Source organism: Colletotrichum aenigma (assembly GCF_013390185.1).
Source record: "Colletotrichum aenigma strain Cg56 chromosome Unknown KSG_Cg56_contig10, whole genome shotgun sequence".
NCBI classification, from domain to species: domain Eukaryota; kingdom Fungi; phylum Ascomycota; class Sordariomycetes; order Glomerellales; family Glomerellaceae; genus Colletotrichum; species Colletotrichum aenigma.
Genome location: NW_023500916.1, coordinates 2,864,182 through 2,890,212, shown reverse-complemented (window position 1 = coordinate 2,890,212; position 26,031 = coordinate 2,864,182). Strand labels below are relative to the sequence as shown.

General features: G+C 46.7%; 7 protein-coding genes across 7 annotated transcripts; 1 reads left to right on the top strand and 6 right to left on the bottom strand.

Moving 5' to 3' along the window:
• Nucleotides 1-5,591: 5,591 nt before the first annotated feature.
• On the bottom strand, nucleotides 5,592-5,939 carry CGCA056_v014640 (uncharacterized protein; the record flags this gene model as incomplete). Its single annotated transcript, XM_037329882.1, has 1 exon — nucleotides 5,592-5,939. One exon carries the CDS (start codon nucleotides 5,937-5,939, stop codon nucleotides 5,592-5,594), a length of 348 nt encoding a protein of 115 aa, XP_037172426.1.
• Nucleotides 5,940-6,425: 486 nt separating this feature from the next.
• On the bottom strand, nucleotides 6,426-6,820 carry CGCA056_v014639 (uncharacterized protein; the record flags this gene model as incomplete). Its single annotated transcript, XM_037329881.1, has 2 exons — nucleotides 6,426-6,730; nucleotides 6,805-6,820. 2 exons carry the CDS (start codon nucleotides 6,818-6,820, stop codon nucleotides 6,426-6,428), a joined length of 321 nt encoding a protein of 106 aa, XP_037172427.1.
• A 130-nt stretch (nucleotides 6,821-6,950) lies between these two features.
• Nucleotides 6,951-7,433, bottom strand: CGCA056_v014638 (uncharacterized protein; the record flags this gene model as incomplete). The annotated part of the gene is made up of 2 exons (XM_037329880.1): nucleotides 6,951-7,061; nucleotides 7,209-7,433. The coding sequence occupies 2 exons, from the start codon at nucleotides 7,431-7,433 to the stop codon at nucleotides 6,951-6,953; spliced, it is 336 nt and encodes a 111-aa protein (XP_037172428.1).
• Nucleotides 7,434-9,853: 2,420 nt separating this feature from the next.
• Nucleotides 9,854-10,657, top strand: CGCA056_v014637 (uncharacterized protein; the record flags this gene model as incomplete). The annotated part of the gene is made up of 5 exons (XM_037329879.1): nucleotides 9,854-9,886; nucleotides 9,928-9,985; nucleotides 10,055-10,258; nucleotides 10,299-10,516; nucleotides 10,544-10,657. The coding sequence occupies 5 exons, from the start codon at nucleotides 9,854-9,856 to the stop codon at nucleotides 10,655-10,657; spliced, it is 627 nt and encodes a 208-aa protein (XP_037172421.1).
• Nucleotides 10,658-14,168: 3,511 nt separating this feature from the next.
• On the bottom strand, nucleotides 14,169-16,499 carry CGCA056_v014636 (Retrotransposon-derived protein PEG10; the record flags this gene model as incomplete). The annotated part of the gene is made up of 1 exon (XM_037329878.1): nucleotides 14,169-16,499. The coding sequence occupies one exon, from the start codon at nucleotides 16,497-16,499 to the stop codon at nucleotides 14,169-14,171; it is 2,331 nt and encodes a 776-aa protein (XP_037172422.1).
• A 4,552-nt stretch (nucleotides 16,500-21,051) lies between these two features.
• On the bottom strand, nucleotides 21,052-22,404 carry CGCA056_v014635 (uncharacterized protein; the record flags this gene model as incomplete). Its single annotated transcript, XM_037329877.1, has 5 exons — nucleotides 21,052-21,121; nucleotides 21,299-21,620; nucleotides 21,680-22,102; nucleotides 22,160-22,320; nucleotides 22,373-22,404. The coding sequence occupies 5 exons, from the start codon at nucleotides 22,402-22,404 to the stop codon at nucleotides 21,052-21,054; spliced, it is 1,008 nt and encodes a 335-aa protein (XP_037172420.1).
• A 415-nt stretch (nucleotides 22,405-22,819) lies between these two features.
• On the bottom strand, nucleotides 22,820-25,155 carry ATAD3B-1 (ATPase family AAA domain-containing protein 3B; the record flags this gene model as incomplete). The annotated part of the gene is made up of 4 exons (XM_037329876.1): nucleotides 22,820-23,301; nucleotides 23,359-23,562; nucleotides 23,618-24,017; nucleotides 24,070-25,155. The coding sequence occupies 4 exons, from the start codon at nucleotides 25,153-25,155 to the stop codon at nucleotides 22,820-22,822; spliced, it is 2,172 nt and encodes a 723-aa protein (XP_037172414.1).
• Nucleotides 25,156-26,031: the final 876 nt, after the last annotated feature.

Here is a 26,031-nt window from a genome sequence, read left to right as displayed (position 1 = left end):
TCCATATTGTTGTCGTAGTTATTTCTAGGTTTTCATGATTCCTTAGTGACTATATACAGGGCGAGCGTGAAACTCTATAATTGCTTCGTCGTCTAGTTCGCTAGGCGGGCTAGTATTAGATCGTCCAGCTATCATCAAGAGTTTAGTGTTACGGTCAGCTATCTGACAGTAGGGTCTGCTAACAGAAGCTGGGGATTGACACGTAGTAACAGTACACTGGGGTTGTGGTCTGGGTCGTAGGTCATAGGCTGTATCGTAGATCGGTAGTCAGAGGCTAAGGTGATCAATCTTAGACTCAATAAGTATTCGCAGTGAAGGTAAGCTGAAAGTATCCTGAGGATGAATACAAAGTTGATTGCTGGAGAGCTATGGGAGTCTGACCATGAGCCAGGCTCAGGTCATACTATATATAAGTCTGAACAGTACCCTTTGTCTTGTTACCGTTCCTGATCCTGACGGGGTCCGTTCCTTGATCATACAGGGCCTGTATGTGTTAAGGACGGTCTCCGTATTCTTAGCGTACAGATCTAATCTCTTATCTTATCATCATGTGACTTATACTATCGTTCTTCCGTTTCCAAGTGAGTCCCTGTTGTTCCTGTGATTCTGCAGTACAAATATCCTGTCCTAGCCGCCCGACGCCTAAGTAGGTCGTTCAGCTGTTATCCTTGTTTACAGGTCGTAACATCAGGTCCCCTCTCCAAAGGTCTTATCCTCAAGACCTAACATAAGTAGGTCGTTAGTCCCAGGTTGGGGATCTATCAATCATGCCTCCTGATTTACTCATGATGCTGACATTATGTCAGGTCGCATTCAAAAGTCGAAGCAATCTAAGTCAGCACTTCGTTCTGCTTGTGAAGACGTTTTCCATCGGTTTGGTTCTGACGACGTCATGCCTTGCACTTGTTGTTTCCGTGCGAAGCGTACGTGTCAGATGGCGGAGGGTGCGAGAACTTATCAGGGTTGTAAAAACCTAAAGCGTCCTTGTGATGGTTTAGTGGTTGCGTCGAGTCGTGAGTTCACTATGTCTTGTGGGTGTTCGTCATGCTGATTGGTCGTAGTAAAAAGGCTGAGTGATCAGCGTCAAGAATAGGAAGAGAAAGAGGAGCAGGCTAGCGATGCGCTGCTGGATCTTCATGAGAAATTAGCGTGGGTTCAGGCTGAAGTGGCTGAAGCGGCTGGTTGTTTGTCGCGGATTTGTGCGATTTGAAAGAAGGTGAAGGAGCGTTATATAGAGACGTTTTCTCGGGGAATGCAGGAGTTGGAGGAGGATGATGTTCTTCCTGTATTGGATGCTCACGAGAGTGGTGTGGTTGGTGATCTTCAGTTTCAGGGTGTTGAAAACAATCCGGATTGGGCGAGTTTCGGTATTAGCGAGGAGTTCGCGGACCTTGGTCCTCTACTGGGGGACTTGCAGTTAGTGTCTTCCGGGGGTTCTTAGTTTTTGGGTGTTCCTAGGCGAATAAACGGTTTTCCTTGTCGCGGTCTGTCTGCTTCCGTTGGTGGTCTGATATGTCTGTGTGGGTGTCTGATGCGTTAGTAACCTTGAGTGTTTGTCAGGGGTGGTATCGTTGATGCTGTTAGCGTTATTTCTCGCTCTTAGTGTTATTGCCAGTAGGTTGTGAGTTTGTCCTTTGCGTTGGTGATGTTTTTGGCTGGTTCCTATATGTTGTCTTTATGACTATATCCTTTCCACTTGATGAGGTATTAGTAACCCTCTGGTTCTTCGAGGTGGTCGATAATCTATTTGACTTTGTACTCTGGTTTATTGTCTTCCACAATAATAAGGTCGTTTGTCTGTGATCCTTATGGTGCTGGTTTGAGTAGTGAGACGTGAAATATTGGAAAACATTTCATTATGTTAGGTAGGTTGAGTTCGTAGTTGACTGGTGAAATTTTTCGGAGGATTTTGAAAGGTCTGAGTTTCTTGAAATCTAGTTTGTCACTTGGTCGTTTTGTTTTGATGTTTCGCCGTATAAGATAGGCGCTATCTCCCTCTTTTAAGGTTAGTCCCTCAATCCTTCGTTTGTTGCTGAAATATGTCATTCGTTGTCGTACAAATTTGAGTTCTTTGCGTGCGTTATCTTAGATATCCTTAATTTGTCTAATTGTAGCGACAGCTTTTAGTGCTGCTGGGCCAGGTCGGGGTTCTCCATAGGCGGTTGGTTCGAATCCGTAGTTGAGGTAGAAGGGGGATTCCTTAGTGCTTTCTCCTACTGCGCTGTTGTAGGCGAATTAGGCTATTAGTAGTAGTACTACCCAATTGTCTTGGTTGTAATTGACATAGGCGTGGAGGTAGGTTTTAAGGATCTGGTTGATTCGTTCTGTTTGTCCGTCGGTCTGCGGGTGAAAGGCAGTAGACACTGCTTGCTTGATGCTAAGTTGTGATGTGATCAACTTCTAGAACTTAGAAGTGAAGATCTTATCTCTGTCTGACATAATCTCCTTAGGTGTTCTGTGGTTAGTGATGATATACTTGAGGAATATGTAGGCGAATTCTTCGGCGTTACTTGCTTCCTTATATAGGATGAAGTAGGCATACTTCATGAGTCTGTCGACAATAACGAGAACGCTGTTATAGTAGACTCCCATAAGGGGTTCTCAAGACTTCAGTAGCTTGACGATAAAGTCGAGGGATATAGAGTGCTAGGCGGTTTGCGGCACAGGCAAAGGTTGTAACAATCCATAAGGTTGGTGTCAAGCTGGTTTGCTTTTCAGGCAAACCTCGCAATCCTTAATCGCTATTGCGACATGTTCTCTAGTGACCTTTTCTCTATATTGTTGTCGTAGTTGTTTCTAGGTTTTCGCGATTCCTTGGTGACCATGTGCTGGTGCGCTGTGGAATTCCCTGATGGCTTCATCATCCAGTTCGCTAGGCGGGCTAGCCGTGGATCGTCCGGTCATCATGAGAGCTTTCGTGGCAGGCATAAGGTCTCCGTTATCGTTATGCTTGAGAATCACCTGGGTTTCTTTTGGTACTAGGACGTCATAGTCTGGTCGTCAGCTAAGCGCGTCGGCTCTGCCATTTTCCGATCCTTTTCGATAGATAATTCAGAAATTAAATTCTGAGAGGAATTCTGACTATCTGATTTAGCGTTTGTTGAGTTCTTTCGAAGTGGTGAAATATGCCAGGTTCTTATGATCGGTGTACACAAGTACTTAGTGGATGGTTCCCAAAAGTAGGGGTCTCTATTCCTTAAAGGCTTCGATGATTGCCATAAGTTCTTTATCATAGATCTGATAGTTGAGTTCTAGTCCGCAGAGCTTGCGGGAGAAGAAGGCGCAGGGATGCAGACGTCCTTCTGAGTCTCTCTGGGATAGTTATGCTCTGAGGGCGAAGTCTGAGGCATCTGTTTCGACTTCGAACTGTTCTTCTGGGTTTAGGATCATCAGGACTGGTTCGCTGGTAATGCGGTCCTTAATAGTCTGGAAAGCTGTGTTCTAGGCTTCTTTCCATTTGAATGGTTAGTCCTTGCGGCTGAGATCTATAAGGGATGCGTTAATCTTTCCGTAGAGTCCAATAAATTTTCAGTAGAAGTTGACGAATCTGAGAAATCCTTGGACTTCTTTGAGGTTGGTTGGTGTTAGCCATTCTTATATAGCTTAGACTTTCTTTTTTGATATGCTGATATGTCTGGGGGTGATTATAAATCTAAGGTATTCCACCTCTTAGGTGTGGAATATGCTTTTTTCTGGTTCGACCAGGAGCTTAGCGTCTTGAAGGGCTTAGAGTATGAGGTGTACATGCTCCTTATGCTGTTCTATTATCTTAGAGAAGATAAGGATATCGTCGAGGTAGATAACTATGAAGATGTCCACAAATTTCCTAAGAACCTGGTTAATCATGTTCTAGAAAGTGGCTAGGGCGTTAGTGAGACCGAAAGGCATAACGAGGTACTCAAAATATCCTTTGCGTGTTCTGAAGGCAGTCTTCTATTCTTCTCCTTTCTTTATTCAGATGAGGTTATAGGCACCTTTAAGGTCTAGTGCTGTGAAGTAGTTAGCTCTATAGAGGAGTCGTTATAGTTTGTCAATTAAGGGTAATAGGTACCAGTTTTTAATCGTTATTTCGTTAAGCATTCAGTAATCAACATATAGTCGTAGTTTACTATTCTTCTTTAGTACAAACAGGATTAGGCTTCCTGCTGGTGATGTTGATTCTCTGATGTAGCCTTTTCTGAGGTTCTCGTCGAGGTATTTATCGAGGGCTTCTATCTCTATTAGGTTGAGTCTGTAAATTTTGTTGAATTTAGGCTCCTTCCCCTCCTTAATGGGGATTTCGTGATCGAAATTCGTATATTTAGGCAGTCTGGTTTCTAGTTCGGCTGCAAAGAGTTTCTCGTAAACTCTGTATTCTTCTGGGATAGACAGAAGTGGATCGTTCTTTTGTTTGAGATCTATTATCTTTAGTGGTCGTGAGACAGCTTCTTTTGCCTTGAGGTAGCAGATATATCGTTTTGCTGCTCCTTGGTGGGTGGATCTGTTTGAGGCCTGGGTTCTACAGGGCTGCTCAGGGACTAGATCGTCGTTATCCTAATGGAGTTGGCCTGTTCTCCAATCTATCCGTGGGTTGTTCTTCTCAAGCCATGGTATTCCTAACATAATGTCGTATGTACCAAGTTCGGCAATGTCGAATTGGAGTTGTTCGTTTCGATCCAGGTAACTCATCTCGAGGGGCGCAGTCTCGTTTTTGATGGTTCCTCCTTCGTACTGGACTTATTCTCCTTCTATGTTGTTGAGCTGGTATATATGTTCTTTTTTCTGCCATAGTAGTTGTAGTCTGTTCACCGCTTGTGGTGATATGAAATTTATTTCGGCTCCGCTGTCGATAAGCGCGATAGTTGTGATGTTGTTAATAGTGACTGCTAATTGCAGGTGCACTTTCTGGTCTAGGGATGCTAGACAAATGGACCTTGTCGTTGTTGCCTGTCTCGGTCTGTCGTCGGTAGGTGAGTCTAGTTTTTTGACTGCTCTGGTTGTCTGGGGTAGGTGATCTGTTTTCCTTCCCGTCGTGCCTTCGTGAGGTGATTCTCTTGGGATCTGAGCCTTGGGGGGCTCGGTCCTTCTTATAGGAGTCTGTAGGCCTTGGCCTTCTGGGCTGCATGGATGAGGCAATCATCCTTTTAGCATTCTTCCTATTTCATGTTCTTGTCGTGTTGGCACCTCATGGGGTACTGAGGGCTTAGCCTGAAGGTTGCTAGGTAACTGTTGAACATAATCATCGTCTATCCGATTATGGTGTGGGTAGTGTAGATTTCCGTGATAGGGTCGTCGCTGTGTATCCTAAGGTAGAGCTGGTGCTCGTGCTTGTCGCCTATATATTCCTTGCATTTGTCGAAGATGTATTAGGGCCAGAAAAGGGTCCAATAGTGTTGGTGTTAGGCGTAGAGGGCCGGATGGTCCTTCACGTGCAATTGGGGGGTATAGTCCTTGTTCCTTTGGTTTGCTGGGACACTATAGAAGTGCCGTTGTTATTTGTCTTGAAGGGGGTTAACTTCCTGGTATTAGGTGAGTTATCTAATTTTTTCTTCGTCTTCAGGTTCCTCTTCGGAGCTAGTGTCGTCAGCTCCTGGGATTGGTCCGTTGTAGTGTCATGCGTTCCAGTTAGCGACGTCGGCGGGAGAGTTGGAGTCGTAGGGGATCCCATCCGAATCGAAGCTGGATTCAGGTTCGCCGAAGTTCCAGCCGCTGGTTAGGCGAAGTAGCTGTTGTTCTTCCAGGGGGTCGTATTGGTGTTCAGGTTCTTCGTCGGATTCCTCCTTGGTCTCGAATTCCTTGATTCGATTTGTTTCGTACTGAATCCGTGCTTCAGAGTCCTTGATCCTTTGTCGGGTTTCTTGATTGTAGCCCATAGGGTTGTCGTGAGTGGTTTGTCTTGGTGTGTTGGTGACACGCGGGGTTGGTGAGCCTACTGGCTCGAGCTGCTGTACTCGAAGCATTTCATCAAGTTATTCAGTGGTCTTTCGAACCATCTTGCTGTTCGCTCGTGAGGCCATCGCAAGGGTCTTTGTTTTGACCTCTGGGATGGTCATGTCGTAACCTATTCTTCCGCAGTCTGGGTTGCTAGGCTAGTGTCCTGTAGCCTCCTTATCGCTGCGGTGGGTGAAGCATTCGTCGTTATAGCATCCGGTCTATGACAGGGATGCGTGAGGCGTTTTGGTTGCCATGCTGACTTGCTTAGTCCGTTTGGGTATAGGTTTCCAGCTGAGCTTCTTAGGTTGTCTGCAGTCTTTGGCGATATATCCTATTTTTTCGCAGTTGTAACACTTAGGGTTCTATGGTTTCTTGCCGTCGTTCTTTGTGGCGGCGCTGAGATCTATAGGTCCGCTGTGTTATCTGTAGGAAGTGCTTTGTCGAGTGTTGTTCCAGTTGTTGCGGGGTTTGTTGTCGTTCCGCTGGTTGTTAAACTTGTTTTGAGGCTGCTATTAGTACCTGCGTCCTGAGTTTAGGTTCTGTCGTTTCTCTCCTCGTTCCCTTCGTCGTTCGAAGAGTCGGTTGTCGATTTTGATGGCGAGTTTGGCGTACTGGAGGAAGTCTTCTGGTCGATCGATCTTAACGATCTCATCTTTGACTTCGTCCTTAAGTCCTTGATAGAACATGAAGATCTTGGTTTCTTCGGTGAGATCAAGTTGAACGCTGAGTTGTCTGAAGTTGGCGGAGTAGTCTTTGGCAGACTTGGTCTGTCTGAGCTGGGCGAGGTTGCGCTCAGCTTGCCGTTTTTCGTCGGGGTCTTAGAAGAGCGACCTGAGTGCGTTCTCAAATCCTTAGAAATTGGCGTAGATGTCGCGGGTTTCCGTGGAGCACTCGTCGAGGGTCTCATATTTGAGGTACTCTTCCTAGATTAGTTCGAACCACTTAAGGGCTCTCCCTCTGAGGTAGGTGGCTGCATGCACCACTTTCTCAGTTCTATTAGTGAAGTCTCCATAGTGGAAATTCTGGTAGTTCTTAACCTAAATCAGGAATCCCTTGAGCGTTCCTAGGGTTCCATCATAAGTAACCAGGGTGCTGAGCTTGAGCTTCTGTCGTCCTCCGACGGGGGTAGTAACAATGTTGGCGGCAGCCTGGAGGGTGTTAAGTTCTTCCTGGAGTTCTTAAACCTTTTTGAGGTTGGCGTCTCTTCTGATGTCTTTCTCAAGTTTTTTATATGCTTATCCGGCGTTCTAAAGTTGCTCGTTAAGGTTGTTCATAGCTTGCTTGCTTTTGTTGACGAAGGTTTGCATCTCCTTAGACTCAGCGTCTTGTTTCTGGATGATGCGTCGAAGTTTTTCGTAACCTTCCTTGGTGAAGGAGCCTTCTCCGTCGGAGTCGTACTTGAGGTCCGGCATGTCGTAGTCTTCGACGCTGGCAAGTTCCTGCGCCAGATTCTGGGGCTGGTTGCGCGAGGAAGATGAAGATCCCAGGGTAGGGGACTTGGCTGAAGCGTGAGAAGACATGCTTATCGTTTTACTGTTAGTAGGTGTTAATGGTCAACTTACTGAACAGGAGCAATCAAAGTGTTACGGTCAGCTATCCGACAGTAAGGTCTGCTAACAGAAGCTAGGGATTAACACATAGTAACAGTACACTAGGGTCGTGGTCTAGGTCGTAGGTCATAGGCTGTATCGTAGATCGGTAGTCAGAGGCTAAGGTGATCAATCTTAGACTCAACAAGTATTCGCAGTAAAGGTAAGCTGAAAGTATCCTGAGGATGAATACAAAGTTGATTGCTGGAGAGCTATAGGAGTCTGACCATAAGCCAGGCTCAGGTCATACTATATATAAGTCTGAACAGTACCCTTTATCTTATTACCATTCCTAATCCTGACGGGGTCCGTTCCTTGATCATACGGGGCCCGTATATGTCAAGGACGGTCTCCGTATTCTTGGCGTACGGATCTAATCTCTTATCTTATCATCACGTGACTTATACTATCGTTCTTCCGTTTCCGAGTGAGTCCCTGTTGTTCCCATGATTCTGCAGTACAAATGTCCTGTCCTAGCCGCCTGACGCCCAAGTGGGTCGTTCAGCTGTTATCCTTGTTTACGGGTCGTAACATTTAGTTGCTAGCACTAGGTCTCCGTTATTATTTCCTTTGAGAATCACTTAGGTTTCTTTAGGTACTAGGATGTTATAGTCTGGTCGTCAGCTAAGAGCGTCAGTTCTGCTATTATCTGATCCTTTGCGGTAGATGATTTAGAAGTTGAATTCTGATAGGAATTCTGACTATCTAATCTGTCGTTTATTTAACACTTTTGAAGTTGTGAAGTGTGAAAGGTTCTTATGGTCTGAATATATAAGTACTTCGTAGGTGGTTCCTGAGAGCTTAGGTCTCTATTCCTTAAAGGCTTCGATGATTGCCATGAGTTCCTTATTGTGAACCTGATAGTTGAGTTCAGGTCTGTGGAGCTTGTGAGAAAAGAAGGCATATAGGTGTAGTCGTCCTTCTGAATCTTATTGAGATAATTATGCTCCTATCGCATAGTTAGATGCGTCAGGTTCTACTTCGAACTGTTTTGTTGGATCTGGAATGCTTAAGACGGGCTCGCTAGCGATTAGGTCCTTGATCTTCTGGAATGCTGTTCGTTATGGTTCTTCCCATATAAAGGGCGTGTCTTTATGGCTGAGGCTTATGAGAGCTGCGTTGATCTTGCCATAGTCTTTGATAAATTTGCGGTAGAAGTTGACGAAACCTAGAAATCCTTAGACTTCCTTGAGGTTGTTAGGTACCAGCTATTCCTTAATAGCTTTAACTTTGTTTTCTGACATATATACTTTTCCAGGGGTGATAGTGAATCTGAGGTATTCTACCTTCTGTGTGTGGAATTCGCTTTTCTCAGGTTTAACTAATAGCTTAGCTTCTTAGAGGGCTTATAAGACGTGGTGTACGTCTTCCTTATATTTCTCAAGTGTTAATAAGAAGATAAGGATGTCGTCAAGATAGACTACTATATAGATGTTGACGTATTTGCGTAAAACTTAGTTGATCATATTTTGGAATGTTGCAGGGGCGTTAGTGAGGCTGAAGGGTATGATGAGGTACTCAAAATATCCTTTTCAGGTTCTGAAAGCAGTCTTCCACTCTTCTCCTTGCTTCATTCTGATCAGGTTATAGGCTTCTTTGAGGTCGAGGGCTGTGAACCAGTTAGCTCTATAGAGGAGTCGTCTCATCTTGTTGATAAGCAGTAGTAGGTAGCAGTTCTTAATCGTCATTTCGTTAAGCATGCGGTAGTCGACGTATAATCGTAGTTTTCTGTTCTTTTTAGGTACAAATAGGATTAGGCTTCCTGCTGGTGACGTTGAGGGTCTGATGTATCCCTTCTTAAGGTTTTCTTTAAGGTACTTATCTAGGGCTTCTATCTCTGTCTGGTTAAGTCTGTAGATTTTGTTGAAGTGTGGTGTTACGGTCAGCTATCCGACAGTAGGGTCTGCTAACAGAAGCTGGGGATTGATACGTTCTAACAGTACACTGGGTCGTGGTCGTAGGTCGTAGTTCGTAGGCTGTAGTAGATCGGGTCTTCAGAGGCTAAGGTGATCAGTCTTAGACTCAATAAGTGATTCGCAGTGAAGGTAAGCTGAGAGTATCCGTGAGGATGAATACTAAGTTGATTGCTGAAGAGCTATGGAAGTCTGACCATGAGCCAGGCTCAGGGTCATACTATATACAAGTTCTGAACAGTACCCTTTACTCTATCACTGATCCCTCATCAGGTACCAGTGAGCGCTCATTGACTGTTGGTGAGCGCTCAGTAACTCCGACTGAGCGCTCAGTGACCCACACTGCCTGCTCAGTCTTATCTTATCATCACGTGACTTGTATCATAGTTCTTCCGTCTCCGAGTGAGTCCCTGTTGTTCCCGTGATTCTGCAGTACAAATGTCCTGTCCTAGCCGCTCGACGCCCGAGTGGGTCGTTCAGCTGTTATCCTTGTTTACGGGTCGTAACATCAGGTCCCCTCTCCAAAGGTCTTGTCCTCAAGACCCAACATAAGTAGGTCGTTGGTCCCAGGTTGGGGATCCGTCAATCGTGCTTCCTGATTTACCCATGATGCTGACACCATGTCAGGTCGCGTTCCTGAAAATCCTGCGATTTCTACTCTTCGTCGTTATCGTCGTTCCTTTAACATTGCGGAGAACGGGTTCGAAGTCATGCCTTGTCGTCGCTGTCGGTCCAAGGGGTTGCGCTGTAAAATGCTGCCTGGTTCCTTGGTTTGCGGGGAGTGTGTCGCCGTGGGTGGCACTCGTCGCTCGTGCAATGCTTCCGACGATGCGATCTGTCAATGTTCGTGTAGTTCCTGAGGCCCGTTGTGTCTTTGTTCATGCTAATTCATGTGTAGTGGAACGTTTGATGGTTGAGTCTCGGCGTTTGGACGATGAGGAGGAAGAAACCGAGGAACTGTTTCGAAAGAGAATGGAGGTGCTGCAGAAGGCGCAGGCTGAAGTGAATGAGGCGCTTGCGAAACTGGATCGTGTCCGCAAGGCTAAGCGGATGGTGTTCAAAAAGGGCCGCAAGGAGACTTTGGTGGTGGCTGAAGAGGAGGGGGCAGCGAGTCCTTCCCTTGTTGAGTCTTCCTTGGTCCTTGAGGCGCGGTCGGTGGGCGCTTTTGGTGCGATAGACCTGGATACCGTTCTTGGCGATTGGAATCCGGGCACTCCAAACTTTTTATCGGAGGCGCCTTAGTTGATTCCTGGTGTCCCTAGGCGGATAAACGGTTTCCCTTGTCGCGGTCGATCGGTTTCAGTGTGTGGTCTGGTGAAGCGATGTGGGTGTCTAATTCGTTTATATCCAGCGCTCTTTTGGACCAGTGCAACAGGTGTTGGTGTGGCTTCTCGTTCTTGGTGTTGCTGCCAGTAGATCGTGAGTTCTTCTGCTGCGTTGGTGATGTTTTTGGCTGGTTCCCATGTGTTGTCTTCGTGTCCGTATCCTTTCCATTTGACGAGGTATCGATACCCTTCTGGTTCTTTGAGATGGTCGACAATTCGTTCCACTTCATACTCTGGTTCGTTATCTTCGACGATGATAATATCGTTTGTCTGTGATCCACGTGGTGCTGGTTCGAGGAGTGAGACATGGAATACTGGGTGACACTTCATGGTTTCTGGGAGTCCTAGTTCGTAGTTGACTGGTGAAATTACTCGTGAAATTTTGAAAGGTCCGAGTTTTTTATAGTCGAGTTTGTCGTTTGGTCGCTTTGTCTTGATGTTTCGCCGTATGAGATAGGCGCTATCTCCCTCTTTTAAGGTTGGTCCCTCAATCCTTCGTTTGTTGCTGAATTTTGTCATTCTTTGTCGTACGAATTCGAGTTCTTTGCGTGCGTTTTCCTGGATATCCTTGATTTGGCGTATTGAGGCGACAGCTTTTACTGCAGCTGGGCCTGTTCGGGGTTCTCCATAGGCGGTTGGTTCGAATCCATAGTTGAGGTAGAAGGGGGATTCCTTGGTACTTTCCCCTACTGCGCTGTTGTAGGCGAACTGGGCTATTGGTAGCAATACAACCCAATTGTCTTGGTTGTAGTTGACGTAGGCGCGGAGATATGTTTCGAGGATTTGGTTGATTCGTTCTGTTTGTCCGTCGGTCTGCGGGTGGAATGCAGTGGACATTGATTGTTTGATGCCGAGTTGTGATGTGATTGACTTCCAGAATTTGGAAGTGAAGATCTTATCTCTGTCTGATATAATTTCTCTGGGCGTTCCGTGGTTGGCGATGATATATTTAAGAAATGTGTAGGCACATTCTTCGGCGTTACTTGCTTCTTTGTACGGGATGAAGTAGGCGTACTTCGTGAGTCGGTCCACAATGACAAGAACGCTGTCAAAGTGTGTTCCCGTAAGGGGTTCTCGAGACTTCGGTAATTTGACGATGAAGTCGAGGGATATGGATTGCCAGGCGGTTTGCGGCACAGGCAAGGGTTGTAGCATACCATAAGGTTGATGTCGAGCGGGTTTGCTTTTGAGGCAAACCTCACAATCCTTGATTGCTTTTGCCACTCGTTCTCTGGTGACTTTTTCTCCATATTGTTGTCGTAGTCGTTTCCAGGTTTTCGTGATTCCTTGGTGACCGTGTGCAGGGCGGGCATGGAACTCCTTAATTGCTTCGTCGTCTAGTTCGTTAGGCGGGCTAGTACTAGATCGTCCGGCCATCATCAAGAGTTTGGTTGCTGGCACTAGGTCTCCGTCGTTGTTTCCTTTGAGAATCACCTGGGTTTCTTCAGGTACTGGGACGTTGTAGTCCGGTCGTCGGCTAAGAGCGTCGGCTCTGCCATTGTCTGATCCTTTGCGATGGATGATTCGGAAGTTGAATTCTGATAGGAATTCTGACCATCTAATCTGTCGTTTATTCAACACTTTTGAAGTCGTGAAGTGTGAAAGGTTTTTGTGGTCTGAATACACAAGTACTTCGTGTGTGGTTCCTGAGAGCTCGGGTCTCCATTCCTTGAAAGCTTCGATGATTGCCATGAGTTCCTTATCGTGAACTTGATAGTTGAGTTCAGGTCCGTGGAGCTTGCGAGAGAAGAAGGCACACGGGTGTAGTCGTCCTTCTGAATCTCGTTGAGATAATTGTGCTCCTATTGCGTAGTCGGATGCGTCGGGTTCTACTTCGAACTGTTTTGTTGGATCTGGAATGCTCAGGACGGGCTCGCTGGCGATGAGATCCTTGATCTTCTGGAATGCTGTTCGTTGCGGTTCTTCCCATATAAAGGGCGTGTCTTTGCGGCTGAGGCTTGTGAGAGCTGCGTTGATCTTGCCATAGTCTTTGATGAATTTGCGGTAGAAGTTGACGAAACCTAGAAATCCTTGGACTTCCTTAAGGTTGTTGGGTACCGGCCATTCCTTGATGGCTTTGACTTTGTTTTCTGACATACAGACTTTTCCAGGGGTGATAGTGAATCCGAGGTATTCCACCCTTTGTGTGTGGAATTCGCTTTTCTCAGGTTCAACTAATAGCTTGGCTTCTTGGAGGGTTTGTAAGACGTGGTGTACGTCTTCCTTATGTTTCTCAAGTGTTGATGAGAAGATGAGGATGTCGTCGAGATAGACTACTACGCAGATGTCGACGTATTTGCGTAAGACTTGGTTGATCATATTTTGGAATGTTGCAGGGGCGTTGGTGAGGCCGAAGGGCATGACGAGGTACTCGAAATGTCCTTTTCGTGTTCTGAAAGCGGTCTTCCATTCTTCTCCTTGCTTCATTCTGATCAGATTATAGGCTCCTTTGAGGTCGAGGGCCGTGAACCAGTTGGCTCCATGGAGGAGTCGTCTCATTTCGTCGATGAGTGGTAGTGGGTAGCGGTTCTTGATCGTCATTTCGTTTAGCATGCGGTAGTCGACGCATAATCGTAGTTTTCCGTTCTTTTTGGGTACGAATAGGATTGGGCTTCCTGCTGGTGACGTTGAGGGTCTGATGTATCCCTTCTTCAGATTTTCTTCAAGGTATTTGTCTAGGGCTTCCATTTCTGTCTGGTTGAGTCCGTAGATTTTGTTGAAGCGTGGTTCCTTCCCTTTTTTGAGGGGTATTTCGTGGTCGAAACTGGTGTGTTCAGGCAGTCCGGTTTCTAATTCGGCTGCAAAGAGTTTCTCGTAAACTCTATATTCTTCTGGGATAGACAGAAGTGGATCGTTCTTTTGTTCAAGATCCATCGTTGTTGGTGGTGGTGGTACGGCTTCTTTTGCCTTGAGGTAACAGAGGTATCGTTTTGCTGTTCCTTGTCGTATTGATTCGTTTGAGGCCTGATTCTGACAGGGCTGCTCAGGGACTGAATCATCGTGGTCCCAATGGAGTTGGCCTTTGCTCCAATCTATCCGTGGGTTGCTTGTTCGTAGCCAGGGTAGTCCTAGCACTATGTCGTATGTTCCTAGATCGGCAATGTCGAATTGGATTCTTTCTTTTCGATTCAGGTAGCTCATCTCGAGGGGCGCAGTCTCATTATAGATGGTACCTCCTTCGTACTTGAATTCTTCTCCTTCTGCCGTGTGTAACTGATATGGTCGTTCTTTTCCTCCCCATCGTATTTCTAGCCTATTGATGGCTCGGGGGGCAATGAAGTTTGCTTCGGCTCCGCTGTCGATCAGCGCGAGTGTTATCTGCTGATTGATGGTAACTTCGAGTTCGATATTACCCTTATGTCCTTGTGACATTTGATGAATGGATCTTATGTCTGTTGCCTGTCGTGATCCGTCGTCGGTAGGCGAGTCTAGTTTTTTGACTGATCCGGTTGTCCTGGGTAGGTGATTTGCTTTCCTTCTCGCCGTGCTTTTGCGAGGCTGTTTTCGCGGATCCTGACTTGTGGGGGTCTAGGTCCGTTCTTTGCGATTCTCCAGGTTCGTGCCTTTTCTTGGTAGTGAACTTGGCATTCGTCTTGTTGGCATTCGTCCCATTTCATGCTGTCGTCATGTTGACATCTCATGGGGAACTGAGGACTGGGTCTGAAGACCGCGAGGTTGTCTTCGAACAGTACCATAGTCCATCCAATCATAACGGAGGTCGAGTAGATCTCATGGATAGGCTCGTCGTCATGTCTTCTGGGATAGAACTGGTAATCGTGTTTTTCTCCTATGTGTTCCTTGCATTTGTCGTGGAAGCACTGGGGCCAGAAGAGGGTTCGGTGAAGCCGGTGGTTGCTTCTTAGCGCGGGATGATCTTCCGTGTGTAGCTGAGGGGCGTAGCCTCGGTCTCGTTGGGCTGCTGAGGTGCCATAGAAGTGGCGTTGTTGCTTGTCTTGAAGCATGTCGATTTCTTGGTATCTCAGAAGTTGATTGATTCTTCCTTCCTGGTCGTCGGGTTCCTCTTCAGAGCTGGAGTCGTCCACACTGGGGGTGAACCCATAGGTGATTTCTGTCTGAGCGCGTTGTCGGGCAACGTCGCGAGGTTCATCCGAGTCATAGGAAGAGCTTCCTTCTCCGAAAGTCCAGTTGTTGGTCATACTGAGGAGTTGTTGTTCCATCAGAGGATCGTGTTGGTGTTCTGGTTCTTCTTCTGATTCTTGTTGTTGGTATAGTCTTACTTGTCTGTCGTCTTCTTGCTGGATCAGCTTTATTTCCTTCTGGATTTGTTGTTCTTCATAGTGGAGTTGTTGGCTAGTCATGCGGGGGGTGATTGGTTCTAGTCGCTGAATTCGTAGCATCTCGTTGAGTTGTTCGACTGGTTTTCTAGCCACTTTGCTGTTGCTGGAATGCATCATTGCCAGGGTCCTAGGGCGAGTGTCCGGGATGGTCATATCGTAACCAGACCGTCCAGGGTTGCTGTCCCTTGGGTAGTGTCCTGACATTTCTTTGTCTTCGAGGTGAATTCGGCAGTTGTCGTCGTAGCATCCGGTCCACGATTGGGATGCATGTGGGGCTTTTGCAATTGTGTTGACTTGTCGAGGTCGTTCTGCCACTGGTCTCCAGGGAAGCTTCTTAGGCTGTCCGCAGTCTTTGGCGATGTGGCCTTGCTTGTTGCAGTTGTAGCACTTGGGGTTCCAAGGTTTTTTGTTGTTGGGTTTGGTCATCATGCTGAGGTCCATAGGTCCGCTGTGTTGTCCATAGGCAGTGCTCTGGCGGGTGTTATTCCAGTTGTTGCGGGGTCTGTTGTCATTCCGCTGGTTGTTGAACTTCTGTTGGGGCTGCCATTGGTACTTGCGTCCTGAATTTGGGTTTTGTCGTTTCTCTCCTCGTTCCTTTCGTCGTTCATAGAGGCGATTATCAACCTTAATAGCATGTTCGACGTAAGCGAGGAAGCTAGGGGGTGTCTCCAGTTTGGCCATTTCGTCTTTGACCTCGTCCTTGAGTCCTTGATAGAAGGCAAAAACTTTGCTTTCGTCGGTCATGTGGAGTCTTGCAGCTAATCGCCTAAACTCTGCGGCGTAGAGCGTAGCTGACTTGGTTTGTCGTAGGTGGGACAGGTCTCGCTCGGCCTGTCTTCGTTCATCGGGGTCAAGGAAGAGAGATTCTAGGGCCTTAACATAGCCCGTGAAGCTGAAGAAGATGTCCTTGACTTCTTGGCTGTATTTTTCGACAGGGTTGTCAAGCCATTCCTGTTGAAGGGGTTCGAACCAGGCAAGGGCTCGTCCCCGAAGGAAGGTGGCTGCGTGTACAACGCGTTCGGTGTCGTTCTGGAAGGTGTTTATGTGGAAGGCCTGGTAGGTTCGAACTTGTACCAGGTGTCCTTTGAGTTGTCCTGGGGTCCCGTCGAAGGTGGAAGGCGTGTTGAGCTTAAGGCGTTCTCGTCCTTCGACTGGGGCGGATATGACGTTGGCGGCAGCTCGGAGGGTGGCGACTTCTTTCTCCAGATCCTGGTTTTTGCGGGCTTGTTCCTGGAGTTCGCTAAGGGCCGCGGCGTTCTGGTTGAACATTTCGCGCATTGCCTTGAAGTCGCTATTGGTCTTGTTGAGCTGGCGCTTGAGTTCTTCGGTGTCGTCCTCGCTGTCTGAGTCGTCCTTCATCTTCTGGTCTCCTAGTTCCTGGGCTAGGTTTTGGGTGGCTCGTCCTCCTGAAGTGGACGAGGATCCCGGAGTAGGCGACTTGACAGAGGCGCGGGAAGACATTGTCGTTCGTTACTGTTAGTAGGAATCAATGGTCAACTTACTGAACAGGAGCAATCAAAGTGTTACGGTCAGCTATCCGACAGTAGGGTCTGCTAACAGAAGCTGGGGATTGATACGTTCTAACAGTACACTGGGTCGTGGTCGTAGGTCGTAGTTCGTAGGCTGTAGTAGATCGGGTCTTCAGAGGCTAAGGTGATCAGTCTTAGACTCAATAAGTGATTCGCAGTGAAGGTAAGCTGAGAGTATCCGTGAGGATGAATACTAAGTTGATTGCTGAAGAGCTATGGAAGTCTGACCATGAGCCAGGCTCAGGGTCATACTATATACAAGTTCTGAACAGTACCCTTTACTCTATCACTGATCCCTCATCAGGTACCAGTGAGCGCTCATTGACTGTTGGTGAGCGCTCAGTAACTCCGACTGAGCGCTCAGTGACCCACACTGCCTGCTCAGTCTTATCTTATCATCACGTGACTTGTATCATAGTTCTTCCGTCTCCGAGTGAGTCCCTGTTGTTCCCGTGATTCTGCAGTACAAATGTCCTGTCCTAGCCGCTCGACGCCCGAGTGGGTCGTTCAGCTGTTATCCTTGTTTACGGGTCGTAACATGTGGTTCCTTCCCTTTTTTGAAGGGGTATTTCGTGGTTGAAACTGGTGTGTTCGGGCAGTCTGGTTTCTAATTCGGCCGCAAAGAGTTTCTCATAAACTTTATATTCTTCTGGGATAGACAGAAGTGGATCGTTCTTCTGTTTGAGATCTATTATTATCAGTGGTTATAATACGGCTTCTTTAGCCTTGAGGTAACAGAGGTATCGTTTTGCTGTTCCTTATCATACTGATTCGTTTGAGGCCTGATTCTGACAGGGCTGCTCAGGGACTGAATCATCATGGTCCTAATAGAGTTAGCCTTTGCTCTAATCTATCTGTGGGTTGCTTGTTTGTAGCCAGGGTAGTCCTAGCACTATGTCGTATATTCCTAGATCGGCAATATCGAATTGGATTCTTTCTTTTTGATTCAGGTAGCTTATCTCGAGGGGCGCAGTCTCATTATAGATGGTACCTCCTTCGTACTTGAATCCTTCTCCTTCTGCTGTGTATAACTGATATGGTCGTTCTTTTCCTCCCTATTATATTTCTAGCCTATTGATAGCTTGGGGGGCAATGAAGTTTGCTTCGGCTCCGCTGTCGATCAGCATAAGTGTTGTCTGCTGGTTGATAGTAACTTTGAGTTTGATATTACCCTTATATCCTTGTGATATTTAGTGAATAGATCTTATGTTTGTTGCCTGTTGTGATCTGTTGTCAGTAGGTGAGTCTAGTTTTTTGACTGCTCTGGTTGTCCTAGGTAGGTGATTTGCTTTCCCTCTCGTTATGCTTTTGCGAGGCTGTTTTTGCAGATCCTAACCTATGGGGGTCTAGGTCTGTTCTTTGCGATTCTCTAGGCTTATGCCTTTTCTTAGTAGTAAACTTAGCATTCGTCTTATTAGCATTTATCCTATTTTATGTTGTCGTTATGTTGATATCTTATAGGGAACTAAGGACTAGGTCTGAAGATTGCAAGGTTATCTTCAAACAGTACTATAGTCCATCTAATCATAATAGAGGTTGAGTAGATCTTATATATAGGTTTGTCGTTATGTCTTCTGGGGTAGAACTAGTAGTTATGCTTTTCTCCTATGTGTTCTTTATATTTATCGTGAAAGCACTAGGGCCAGAAGAGGGTTTAGTGAAGCTGGTGGTTGCTTCTCAGCGCGGGGTGATCTTCTGTGTGTAGCTGAGGGGTGTAGCCTCAGTCTCATTAGGCTGCTGAGGTGCTATAGAAGTGGCGTTATTGCTTGTCTTAAAGCATGTTGATTCCTTAGTATCTCAGAAGTTGCTTAGTTCTTCCTTCCTGGTCGTCAGGTTCTTCTTCAGAGCTGGAGTCGTCCACACTAGGGGTGAACCTATAGGTAATTTCTATTTAAGTGTGTTGTTAGGTAACGTTGCGAGGTTTATCTGAGTTATAGGAAGAGCTTTCTCCTTCTCTGAAAGTCTAGTTGTTAGTCATACTGAGGAGTTGTTGTTCTATTAGAGGATTATGTTGGTGTTCTGGTTCTTCTTCTGGTTCTTGTTGTTGATATAGTCATACTTATCTGTCGTCTTCTTGCTGGATTAGCTCTATTTCCTTCTTGATTTGTTGTTCTTCGTAGTGGAGTTGCTGGCTAGTTATGCGGGGGGTGATTAGTTCTAATCGCTGAATTCGTAGCATCTTGTTAAGTTGTTCAACTGGTTTTCTAGCCACTTTGCTGTTGCTGGAATGCATTATTGCCAGGTTCCTAGGGCAAGTGTCTGGGATGGTCATATTATAACCAGACCGTCCAGGGTTGCTATCCCTTAGGTAGTGTCCTGATATTTCTTTATCTTTGAGGTGAATTCAGCAGTTATCGTTATAGCATCTGGTCTACGATTAGGATGTATGTGGGGCTTTTGCAATTATGTTGACTTATTGAGGTTGTTCTGCCACTGGTCTCTAGGGGAGCTTCTTAGGCTGTCTGCAGTCTTTGGCGATATAGCCTTGCTTATTACAGTTATAGCACTTAGGGTTCTAAGGTTTTTTGTTGTTAGGTTTAGTCATTATGCTGAGATCTACAGGTCTGCTGTGTTATCTGTAGGTGGTGCTCTAGCAGGTGTTATTCCAGTTGTTACAGGGTCTGTTGTCGTTCTGCTGGCTGTTGAACTTCTGTTGAGGTTGCTATTAGTACTTACGTCCTAAATTCTGGTTTTGTTGTTTCTCTCCTCGTTCCTTTCGTCGTTTATAGAGGCGGTTGTCAACCTTAATAGTATGTTCGACATAGGCAAGGAAGCTAGGAGGTGTCTCTAGTTTGGCTATTTCGTCTTTGACATCATCCTTAAGTCCTTAGTAGAAGGCAAAAACTTTGCTTTCGTCAGTTATGTGGAGTCTTGCAGCTAATCGCCTAAACTCTGCGGCGTAGAGCGTAGCTGACTTAGTTTGTCGTAGGTGGGATAGGTCTTGCTCAGCCTGTCTTTGTTCATCAGGGTTAAGGAAGAGAGATTCTAGGGCCTTGATATAGCCTGTAAAGCTGAAGAAGATGTCCTTGACTTCTTAGCTGTATTTTTCGACAGGGTTGTTAAGCTATTCCTGTTGAAGGGGTTCGAACCAGGCAAGGGCTCATCCCTGAAGGAAGGTGGCTGCGTGTATAATGCGTTCAGTGTCGTTCTGGAAGGTGTTTATATGGAAGGCCTGGTAGGTTTAAACTTATACCAGGTGTCCTTTAAGTTGTCCTGGGGTCCTATCGAAAGTGGAAGGCGTGTTAAGCTTGAGGCGTTCTCATCCTTCGACTGGGGCGGATATAACGTTAGCGGCAGCTTAGAGGGTGGCGACTTCTTTCTCTAGATCCTGGTTCTTGCGGGCTTATTCCTGGAGTTCGCTAAGGGCTGCGGCGTTTTGGTTAAACATTTCGCGCATTACCTTGAAGTTGCTGTTAGTCTTATTAAGCTGGCGTTTAAGTTCTTCAGTGTCGTCCTCGCTGTCTAAGTCGTCCTTTATCTTCTGGTCTCCTAGTTCCTAGGCTAGGTTTTAGGTGGCTCATCCTCTAGAAGTAGATGAGGATCCCAGGGTAGGCGACTTAACAGAGGCGTGGGAAGATATTGTCGTTTGTTACTGTTAGTAGAAATCAATGGTCAACTTACTGAACAGGAGCAATTAAAGTGTTACGGTCAGCTATCTAACAGTAGGGTCTGCTAATAGAAGCTAGGAATTAATACGTTCTAACAGTACACTAGGTTGTGGTCGTAGGTTGTAGGTTGTAGGCTGTAGTAGATCGGTTCTTCAGAGGCTAAGGTGATCAGTCTTAGACTCAATAAGTGATTTGCAGTGAAGGTAAGCTGAGAGTATCTGTGAGGATGAATACTAAGTTGATTGCTAAAGAGCTATAGAAGTCTGACCATGAGCCAGGCTCAGGGTCATACTATATATAAGTCTAGGGTAGTTTCTTTAAACTGAGGACTGATGTCTTCCGAGCGGTCCCCAGGTGTGGACCGCTTTCTTTATGTCGGTCCTAGGTCAGGACCGCTTATCTCTCGTCGGTCCTTCTTATCGTCACATGACCTGTACCATAGTTCTTCCGTTCCGAGTGAGTCCCTGTTGTTCCTGTGATCCTGCAGTACAAATGTCTTATCCTAGCCGCCCGATGCCCAAGTGGGTCGGTCAACTGTTATCCATACATAACGGGTCGTAACACCTAGTATAGGTTAAAGCCGCTAGAAGGTTGACAGCAAGGCTAACTAGACCATCTAAGTTTAAGTGGGATGACTCTAATAATAGTTCTAGCGGCTGAGAAAGGGGGGAAGTGATATAACAGGCCAGGCCTGTCACATAGGGTGCTCTCAGCTAAGCTCAGCACTGGACTAAGACATCAAGATATACAGCAAAGTAGATAAAAGACGTGTAGATGCAGCTAGAAAGGAACAAGAAACCTTCCTTCCTCATCTGAGGATTCTCATTTGAGAAAGGAAGTACGAGTTGCAACATTGCTCCTACTAACCCTTTGCAGTCACCAGTGATAATATAGCAGGTTGATATAGACAAATACCCGGCAGCCGGTATTCGCATGCGATGCGACACTGTGTTTTGGATAATACAGACAAGAATCCATGTTGCTTCGCCATCTTTCCAGGGATTGCCGACACTTGGCCCATTTTGAATCTGGCATCCAGGGGCACTCTGCGGGCGCACACATCCCGGGCGCTTTCCGTCCATCATTGTACACGAATGTCATGACGTCTGCATAGATTGCGAACCCGTCAACCAGGACTTCGTAACACTCTTCTATACCCAGGGGTAAGCTTCGGTCGGTCATAGGCTCCTGCTTGCATCCGAATAGAAACCCGCTGGCGGGCGGGACCCGAGGGACTTGAAGCTTCAACATCTCGGCCATAGAAAGCATACTAGGATTGTACGTTCCTGAGTTGATTGTGCAGTCTAATATGAAGCAAGCCCAGTAGGTCGCAGTTTCAACGATTTGGGACAGCTCGTCGGGCTCCTCAACGTTGATGGTCTCATCGAGAGAAAACGGGGCTGTCCGAGTGCTATGCAGAGATTGGATGATTCTAATGCCGATACCTGGACTGGAGGTAAGCACTAAAAGCCTTCGTTAATATACTTCCATGTTGACGGCATACCGCAGTGCACCCATGCCTTTTGGAAATCTCTCATGTCCCATTCATATAGCGTCAGAATAAGGTGGGCTTGAACAACAACAACTTCCGGGGGCCCAAGCATGGCGTTTGAAAGGACGCTGCGAGAGAAGGAAGCATACTCCTCGCTTGGAAGTAGCTGGTTCATCCAAGTCCCATCGATGTAGCATTCTTCCTTCTTTATTGCTGCAAGCAAAGCTGCCAGCAGGGCTTTGCTATTAGCCTTGCGCTCCAATAGGAATAAGCGGGAAAACAGATCGGGATGTAGCATGTTCATCTCAGGAAAGTTTGTTCTAAAGATGTGCAAGGCTTTTATGATGATGCTCATAGGAAGCATCCCCAATTGGCCGTCTACATTATTGCTAGGCAATATTCCAAGCGTTGGGGCATTAGGGGCGCCCGGGGCTCCCAGGGCTTGAGTCTCCGTTAGCAGAACTCGGTTTTGATATGCAAAGAGCAACTCACCTGGTGTTGGAGAAGAAGCAGCTTCTACAACGCGAACACGGGCAGCAGCGCGCCTGATCGGCTTAACGCGAGGCCGCGAAAGCTGGCAATCTGGGTATCCAAACTTGTCGCACCGCTCGCATGGTGGACTGCCGCTGTGGATGCACCTCAGTTTCGATTTACTAAAGACATCACGTCAGAACTCGGAATAGAAAACATGAGAAATTTTGCTACCGGCAAGCTTCGCAGGAAACGCTGGTTCGCATTTCGGGAATGATTGGGGTGAGGCGTAATAGGGGTAAAGTTGAAAAGAGAACCTAATTGATTTGATACCCGAGCTCATTGCCGACCACAGACTCCAAACCCGATCTGACTAATCGGGAGTGGTGCAGAAACTCGATGCATGATTGGTTAATAAGCACAACTTTGCTTATCGCACACGGACCCACAAACCCGGCCGCACACAGAGGTCCCCGGACGGTTTACATCCAGTCGAGGCTATGAAAACAATTTGCTGGGCGCTCCACGTTGCTGCTGATAGCTTTCGTGCAGATTCAAGAATAGAAGCATAATACGAGCCAAGGGCGAGTCTGCGACTTCCGCGAAATTATATGTTGGTAACATGATCAATTCCGTATTGTTGCGTGGTGCTTGAGTATTGACAAAAGTCCAAGACGCCAATCAAGAACGATACCACCAGTGATTCATAGCCTTTGCAGCCCAAGAAATAGAAGGAGTCTGATTCACTGTCAGTTCCTTCCCGTCAATATTCCTTCCGAGTCCTTCATCAGGAACACTCTTCTTGAAATCTTCCTGAAACTGGGTCATGGCTGTAACACCTTTCCAGATGTCGTCAGCTGCCATACCCCGCTGCCCACTTTTGGCTACTGCCTGGGCAAGAAGGGCGATATTCTTAATGTCCCTACCGCTGACATCAAAGCTTGCCAAAGCTTTCAGCAATTTATCTGCTGCCCAGGCGGGTCGCTCTCCACCACAAGCTCGTGCAATCCACACATCCCACAGATGCTGTTTGGCCTCCTTGGTCAAAGGGCTATAAGACAACGCGAGATGAATCCGAGACATGAAGGCGCTATCAATGGTTCCAACGCGATTGGTCGTCAAGAAGAGAGTTCCCTCAAAATATTCAAGAATACGAAGAAGCACTGTATCAATTAGCAAAGCCGTCAGTAGATACCTACCCAAGAGCTTGAGTGACGTACTAGATACCAGTCCATTGCGCTCCAAGTCAGACAAGTTTCGAGCTTGCATGAAAACATCGGCCTCATCCAGTAGTAACAAGGCCTGCCATCGTTCGGCAAGGTGTAATAGGCGAGATAGTATGGATTCCACATATGGAGGAGGGCCAACGAACTGGCCCGAGTTGGCAGTAAGTAGGGGTCTACGAGCATGATCTGCCATCGCCTCTGTATTTTGTAGTCAGAATGTGTGGTTGAAGATAGATTCGAATAGCAACTTTACCTGCTGTGAACGTTTTCCCAACCCCAGGTGGGCCATGTAAGAGAATGATCACACCCTTTCCCTTTCCTTCGATAAAGTCATCACTGCTGAAACCTTCAAGATTGCGAGACAAAATTAGCGAGGAAATGAGTTGCTTCTTATCCTCTTCAAGGACTAAGTTCTGAAAAGCCTCTTCATTGAAGTTGACTGGGTGAACAAGCTCTACGTCGAAAAAGCCCCAACGCTTGGTGATTAAAGTATAGCCAGTCACCTCATGATGGCAAATAAGGAAGTCCGTATCTTCCAGTCTTATGTCGGAAGAAGTTGACCCCAAGATGTCTCCTGGAGTTTGAAAGTCTGGTTGGGGGCCTTTAGCATTCTGGTAAAACTCCTCAAAGTCAACCATAATTCTCTGCCGAACCTGACTTTGCTCAGCACATCACTTACGCCAACCTGAGCTTGCATCTACTCACCCTGGTTCGTATAAGCTCATCTTTGACCGTAGTAGGTCTATTGATCAATTGACTGAGCTTTGCTGTGCCATTGTATTGACAGTGGTGGATGTCTGCCAATGACATGTACTTCTTCCCCCGGCCTAAAAGCCGAGTTTTGATCTGCTGACTTTCTGAATGGAAGTGTAATGGAAAGATATCCAAAGTCGAAAATGCTGCGAAACCTTCGTACTTTTTCAAGATGATCTTATCATAGACATATCCTAGGTGAGTACCATTGCGTTGAACTCTCTTCACGCGCATCTCCCATCTTGAAATGCCCCGATACTCATCCTCGTCATCAAAAAGTTCACCTTCCTCGAATGTCAAGGATTCCAAAGTAGCGAGAGTATCTATCTCCCCAGACTTTTGATATAAGAGATCGCCTGGCTTGTACGCCATCCACAGGTATTTGAACTCCGAACCGGCCGAGGCCTGTCGTTTGGCGACTGTTGCGTCATATCTCTTGATTTCTTCGTGAAATCTGCGCTTAACATATTGCAGCAGCATGTGCAGGTGACGCTGCATTTCTTCGTCTCCAGATGACTCGGCGTATACTTCCAATTCTGCCCGGTAGTGAAAGAGGCATGAGGCATCGTCTTCGTGGATCCAGACGTTGTTGGCTGGATCAAAATCGATTCCTGGATACGACTTGATGACTTCTCTCAAGGCTTTCCTCAAATATGGCGATCTGACCTCTAATCTCGTCGAATAGAGCTCTTTGTCTTCAGAGTAAAAGCGTGTCAGGACGAGAGCTGCAGCGTGACTTCTGTCTTTCGGGGCCTCAAATTCATGCTTCACCCCAACTCTCAATACCACATTCTCGCCGCGAGTATCGTAGCGACTTTCGTAGACATGTAGTTCGCAGTCAGCTCCACTGCCATCATTGATTTCGACTGGATCAATGAAGTCAAGTCCGTCTGGTTCAGGTTCTTTTGTGCATGGAATGCCCTGGGCTTCGCCTTCTTTGTCGCTGATTGGGGGAGATTCCGTGGTCTTATCCCCTTCTTCTCCAATGTATTCATGGGGCTCACCCATGCCAGACGTTGTCGAATATTCGGTCGTCATGATCTTGCACCGGAACCACCAATCCGTAGCAAAATTGGTCGAAATATGCCTCGTATTGTATGAGCTGGTGCAAAGTAGAACATGAGAAACCACCAACTTATGCTCAACGCAATCCGGAGCAAGTCGGTATGCTTATAATGATTCGAATTAATGATGGAAAAAGAAGAAGCTAAGGCCTGGAGACTTCTTTTTGAAAGCCCCGTTGCTCAAATTCCAATACATTTTCCTACACCTGGGACACCTAATATCTTGGCCGCATAAAGCAGATGCAGGCATCTTACGATCTATAGGAATATCGTCACCAAGTCAAGCGGGAGAATGGAGAGAAAAGGCGATGTAAATTTGCGTGTTCGGATCTGATTGGCAAGGTCTAAATGATGATGTACATAAATCAATGAATGCCTAGTGGTTGCCTTACGCCTGCTGACCACCCTCCTCAAGCCTGTTTCTGAAAGTAAGGCGAGAGCTTTGGATCCTATAGACCAACCAGCTTTCCTTTCTTATTGGGTTCAACACCCTAGCCCAGCCGAGAAAATGACCCAGGTACTGCTTGCTGCACGCATATGCGGCCGCGAAAAGAGCCCTAGGCGCTCTTACGTTCAGTGGATGGGGCGCCTGTTTGGACAAAACATATTACCAAACCTGCACTTTGAAATTTAGTATGTGGGACTCACTGCCATGCACTGCAACACTGGGCGTGTTTGCAACAGTGACGAAGGTTACAATGCGGTCTCCATCCGATTTGAGCCTCGGGACCTCACTTATCATATGATAGGGTTGCTGCGAGACACTTTCCGACAGCCACCGACTCATGGCAGGTCCATAGGCCGCATGTCCGGCCAGTCCAGCATCCGTCCCTGCAGAGTGTTGAGTGGC